This window comes from Helianthus annuus, chromosome 11, assembly GCF_002127325.2.
Source record: "Helianthus annuus cultivar XRQ/B chromosome 11, HanXRQr2.0-SUNRISE, whole genome shotgun sequence".
Lineage (NCBI taxonomy): Eukaryota > Viridiplantae > Streptophyta > Magnoliopsida > Asterales > Asteraceae > Helianthus > Helianthus annuus.
Window position 1 is genome coordinate 87,010,029 of NC_035443.2, and position 6,347 is coordinate 87,016,375.

The 6,347-nt window shown below is 38.2% G+C and overlaps 1 protein-coding gene and 1 pseudogene across 1 annotated transcript; one reads left to right on the forward strand and one right to left on the reverse strand.

Moving 5' to 3' along the window:
* The first annotated feature begins 200 nt into the window (after positions 1-200).
* On the forward strand, positions 201-2,164 carry LOC110890436 (UDP-glycosyltransferase 76H1). The gene is made up of 2 exons (XM_022138043.2): positions 201-855; positions 1,161-2,164. Exons 1-2 carry the CDS (start codon positions 354-356, stop codon positions 2,027-2,029), a joined length of 1,371 nt encoding a protein of 456 aa, XP_021993735.1. The 5' UTR covers positions 201-353; the 3' UTR covers positions 2,030-2,164.
* An 864-nt stretch (positions 2,165-3,028) lies between these two features.
* On the reverse strand, positions 3,029-3,431 carry LOC110892082 (annotated as a pseudogene).
* Positions 3,432-6,347: the final 2,916 nt, after the last annotated feature.

Sequence of the window (6,347 nt, forward strand, 5' to 3'; positions counted from 1 at the left end):
CCCATACCCCGCAGTCTTACGACAAACTAATAATGTAGAAAATAATTAGTCAAATTTGGACTACTCTCGTGTTTTTTCCTTTTAGTTTTTAATTCATAAGCATTGAATTTAGTCAAATTTTTATTGTATCATATTTTCGCGGTTCATATATTTTTAACTCTTTTTTTAAAGGCTGCAAACTTAAAATTTGCTTTTGGCTCTAAAAGGTAGATCCACATGTATTGGTTTATTACAAATCTTGGTCAAATGTAGGAATAACCGCCATCATTGAATTGAATCAGGGCTCCATTTTTCTTTATAAACTATACAGCCAGCATTGGTTATTTTTCATATAACAAAATACAATCTTGCACATGGGACAGAGGGAGATGGCGGAGGAGCACGGCGGAAGACGATGGCGGTTGGTGTTGACAGCAAGTCCACTCCAAGGCCACATGACCCCCATGCTCCACCTTGCCACCTTCCTTCATTCCAAAGGCTTCTCTATAACCATTGCTCACTCCGAGTTAAACCGACCGGACCCTTCAAACCATCCTGGTCTCACCTTCCTCCCTCTACATGACAACATATCTGCCACCTTGGATTTCGCCAACGCGATCCAGTTCTTGCAAACTCTCAATGATAACTGCAGGCCCCATTTCCAGGAACACCTTGTTCAGATTATAAATGCACAAAAAGACTCATCTGATAAGGAAACAATCGTTATTATCTATGATAATCTCATGTATTTTGCTGGAACTGTCGCTGGCGATCTGGGTCTACCGTCTATCGTCTTGCGCACCAGTGGTTCGTCTATCTTTCCTGCAATCAAGATCATCCCTCAGCTTCATCAAGAAGGTCGATTTCCTGTACAAGGTAACCATTTAGCCAAACCCATAAACATTTATTTGTTAATTTTTTTCCTTTGTCTTGTGTAATAGAATAATTACTACTCCGTAATTCACTAATTTTTAGTTTTTATATTTCTAATTTTGTTAGGTAATATAATTAGTTATAAAAAATTATAAATCTTAATTGTTAACTTTTAAAAAACTAACGGATATACCCGATATCTGACGGGTGTTAAACCAGGTATGAGACATGGGGCATTCATTACCGTCCCAAAACTCATCCCATTAACGTCTCTACTGTCAACTTAACTGAAACTTTTTTTTTCAAAGATTGTATGTTGCAGGAAATAGTTACAGAACTGGATCCCTTGAGATATAAAGATCTACCTTTTTATGGTCTCCCAATAAAACAAACACTTGAAACGATCAACATGATCATGCCCAAGACACCTCCATCTGCCTATCTATGGAACACCCTTGAATTTCTTGAACCATCCGCACTGACCCAGATCCGTGATCACTACCAAGTTCCAGTCTTTACGGTCGGACCATTACACAAAATAATCCCAACACCTTCTAGTACTAGCTTTCTCGAAGAGGATACAAGTTGCATCTCATGGCTAGATAAACAAGCACCCAAATCAGTGTTGTATGTGAGCTTAGGAAGCATAGCTAATATGGATGAAAAGGTATCAACTGAAATGGCATGGGGTCTAGCCAATAGTAACCAGCCATTCCTGTGGGTGGTTCGACCCGGTTCGGTTAAAGGGTTTGAATGGATTGAGTTTTTGCCGGAGGGTTTGGTGAGTGAGATGAAGGCGAGAGGTTTGATCGTGAAATGGGCACCGCAGAAGGAAGTCTTGGCACATTCTGCGGTTGGGGGATTTTGGAGCCATTGTGGTTGGAATTCGACGTTGGAAAGCATGTTTGAAGGGGTTCCGATGCTATGCCAGCCGTTTGATTTAGACCAAAAGGTTACCACCAGGTACTTGAGTTATGTGTGGAAAATGGGTGTTGAGATTGTTGTGGAGAGAGGGGAGATTGAAGGTGCAATCAGAAGAGTTTTGGTGGGTAAAGAAGGGGAAGAAATGAAGCAGAGAGCTATGGAGATTCAAGAAAAGGTTAAAGATGCAATCAGCCATGGTGGTTCTTCACAGAACTCTTTAAAGAAGTTGGTGGAATTCATTTTATCGTTATAAGCGTGCGGTCTGTTTCATTAATAAGTTTCTAGATACACTGTATTCTTTATAACAAGTTTCTTGATACACTGTTTCATGTGGATATGCTGAAAACAAACATCAAAAAGTAATGAAATTGAGTATGGTTTTGTTTTATGATCATGTCTCGTTTCTTTAGGGTATCCAGCATCAGTTTTAAAATCCTGTAAAGGGGCCGGGACGTTGGCTACTACACGGTTGGTGTTCGCCACTGGCTTCAACTTGCAATTACGATTGTGTTAAAGTTGCAGTCAGCCATGGTTGGTGAATCTCATTCTATCATTACAAGACCATCCGTAGTGGGGAAATATTTGGGCATTTTATGCCAAAACCACCCCCCCAAACCGCCCCCTGGGCGTTTTTCTCAAAAAAAATTGTTTTGCCGTTGTTTTTTCCACGCAATGTTCATTTTGTGTTGGCCAATGATTGTGCATCCCTTTTTGTTTGGCCAATAACAATTTTTGATGGTTTTTTATTTAAATTCTAAGGGGAGGCGAGGTGGTGACATATTCTCCGTGATATAACAATATTCCACGCGTGGTGGGAACAAACAACCACCGCCACTCAAGTTTTCAACGAGTGATGGAAAATGTCCGTGATGTTTTCCACGCGTTATGGAATTGTGAGTGATGGAACATGTGAGGGGGTGTGAGGGTTTATTGTGGGTGTTGTGAGTGATGGATCATTGCCACTAAAATGGTTGTGAGTGATGGAAAAATGGTTGATGACATGGCGGAACTTGATTGGGTGTTGTGAGTGATGACCACCCTCACCCCCCTAACACACCCCTTTTAACATAATGCACACATGCCAACTCCACCCATTTTAGAAAGACGCCCCATAGTGCCCCATTGTTGACTGGACTGCCACATGGCGCAAAACGCCCAAAGATGGCGGGTCTTCCACTACCTATGGTCCAGTGTGGTCTCACATCACTTCACTACTAACTTTTACTAGACTATAATATACGATTTAGTTAATTTAACTAGAGATTTCAATAGACTTGACATGAGGCTTCTTCACTTGGGTTTTAGGCACCGTAATTATGAGCACTTCTTTCTCCATAGCCGCTTTCACCTCATCCATTAGAGCATTCTCCGGCAACCTAAACCTTCTTGTGAAGCTCCTGTTGTTGCGTTCCACACTATGCCACGTGTCATTCTTATCTTCTTTCTCCACACTCCTTTGGCCGTTGATCTGTAAGACTCCACCTCCACCTACACTTCTTCTTTCTTAATCCCTAGGCGTTTCCTCCAATCCACATGAGCAGAGGTTTCCTTTGAAACATCAGGAAAAGAAGAAACAGGGAAGTCTCTGAAGGGGTCCCAAATGGATCGAAGATGCTGCTTCGTTGGCCACCAAAGAGTTTTGGAGTGATGGACATTTTTAAATGATTGTAGAATTATCTGAAACTATGGTAGGAAGTATATGATTAGACTATCTCCAATGCAAACGGCGCCCTTAGCTGCCTAATCAGCTGACACATCATATCCTTACAAATCCTTAAAAATCCTTACAAATCCTTAAAAACCTTCAATTCACCTCCAACCATACAAATATCCTTACATATCCTTACATTTTCCACATCATCGCCCATTTTTTCTTTCTGTTTACTTCTTAAATTATTAAAATGTATTCAAATAATTAAATGACTAGATAATTAAAAATCTATTATCCACTTTGATGGTGAGCTAATCCTTTCTCTACCATCCACAAAAAAGCTCACATCTTTAAGCCATTAAACACAAAATACAGTTTTGTCTCTTACTTACGGCAACAAGCAGAAGACATAAAATCTTTTCTCTTTTGGCAAAAAAAATCAACCTTGATGGGGCTGTGTTGTTTATTGAGGTCTCAATGTTGTAATTTTCACCTTTTTTAAACTCTGGTGTATTTGTTTTTGCCAGCTACCTGCTGGCTTTCTAGTGAATCCTTCATTTTGTTGTTTACATAAAAGTTTTGTTTAGTTTGGCAGTTTACATAAAAGTGTTTCTTTTTTTTTAGTTTGGCACAAGAACCAAAATAAAGTGGGAGCCCTTGCAGTCGGATTTCGCCTTTAGATCTCTCCCCTACGAATATGCTCCAATGAGCCTGAAAATATGGACGTAATCCACGTCATCTCGGGCGGGATTACGGATACAGCACTGGAGATAGTCTTAGCTCAATCAATGTGCTTATGATTATGGGATATTGATTAGAATTTATATAGTTGATTATGGAATCTTTGAGTAAGGACCGGTTTTAACGGTAAAAAAGAAGAAACAAGGAAGTCTCTGAAGGGTTTCGGTTCCTACCCGGTGGTATGAGGAACTGGTCCCAACTCGTTTATACTCTATTGGCCCTACCCGATTCCACTATTTTTGCTAACATCGGGTTGTATCTGGTTCCTACCCAACATGTTTTTTTAAGTAAGGACCGGTTTTAACGGTAAAAAATTCAAAATCGGTTTCTAACGTTAAAAATAGTACATTATCCGGGTGTTTACTATTTTTACCGTTGGAACCGGTTCTTTGACATCCAAAATCACTATAAATACCTTTGGGTTGTATTGGTTAATTACTCAACTCCAAAACACTTAAACAAACCCAAAAAACCGCAAAACAGACAACTTACAAAAATGTTTCAAGCTTGGAGTGACGACGAAGAGTACGCATTGGGTCTAGCTTTTGTACACGATAGGACCGAAGACTTATGATGTGCTAAAAACGGTCTATAAAAACTAACTAATTTTAACCCTAAACTCGACACTCTAAGTTTTAAATTTTTAAACTAAGACTCTCTAAATGCAGTATAGCCTAAGTAAGTCCGAGTGTTAATCCCACGAGACTCTACTGACTACGAATACTAGACTCGATTAACTATTAACTTAACTAACTCAACTAATTGTTTTGTTCTTTGAGGGGTTTCTAACAAACTACTATACTAAACTAAATAAACTAAATTAAGTAAAACTGACGAAGACATAAACTGGGACTGGGATGTGATCGGATGATGGAAAACACACTACCTAGGCTAGAATCCTACACATGCTTGACACGTTCCATCAGTTATGGAGCTAATGTGAAACCGGGATCTTAAGATGCTAAACCTATAGGATAATCGAACAGGACTTTCGACCCTTCTCAAGAAGACACCTATGGTAGGTTATTCAACTACCGGTTTATAGGACTCCCTAACAGGCTATCCTAGTGTAATAATAAAGTACCCTGTAGACAAGCTACCTTACAGTATGAAAATAGCAGGTAACTATGATTTTATGATTAGACTCGATAAGCAAATAATGAAAGGGCAACTAAGGGATATTCTCATGAAATATCTAACCCGAGCAATCTAACACTAAAGACAAATCGACAACCTCTCACCTCAAAGATATTGACATCAATAGAATACTTAACACTATTCAAAACCTCAATCACAGTTCCAACGGAAATCGTGCACAACTAACCGTAAACTAGTCACTAACACACAGTCAGGGACGGTCCAAGAATTTTGGGGGCCCAAAGAGAATTAAAAATTTGAGGCCCTATTTAATTTTTTTAGGCTCGTAATTTCGGTTTGTATCTGACATGAAATATATCAGGAAGAAACTTATAAAGCACTTAACCATTATATAAACTAGATGATTTCCCTAATCAAATAATGTTGGGATCTAAAATCTAATACATAAATCAAATCTAAGTTGGTCAAAAGAGTTTAACACCTTAATCTAACAAATAACAACTTACATTATGTGTGAAAGGAATTAAAACATGCTACTTATTTTAAGTATACTATTGTTATTAGTTAGAAACAAATTTTTTTAATAAAATTTTACATAGACGTATCATGTTAAAAATTGTGTGGACAAAATATTTTAGTTTATTAAATTAAGAGAGATGATTAAAAAAGATGCATTTATAACCCTTTATTAAAAGAGTGAGTGAGGTGATTAATAATTTTAAAAATGGGTAGCAGGTGGGATTCGAACCTAGCCACAAAAACAAAATCTTGTTCTTACCACCAGACTACACTTGCATTAATGTTAACAAATATCACCGTAAATATAACATCCTTTTTTATAAATATATATATATTTTATTTTGGAGGCCCTGTTTTTCGGAGGCCCAAGGCCGTCGCCTAGCCCAATTACACTAACGAGCCCTACACACAGTCTATGAGACTATGACCTAACTAGCACTCATATATGGAAGACATCTACAAAAACGCAAGTGAAACATGTGATGAAATTTAAATAAGATTAAATACGCATGTACGACTAATAATCAAACCAAAGTCTTTTACTTTAATATTAAAACCACAA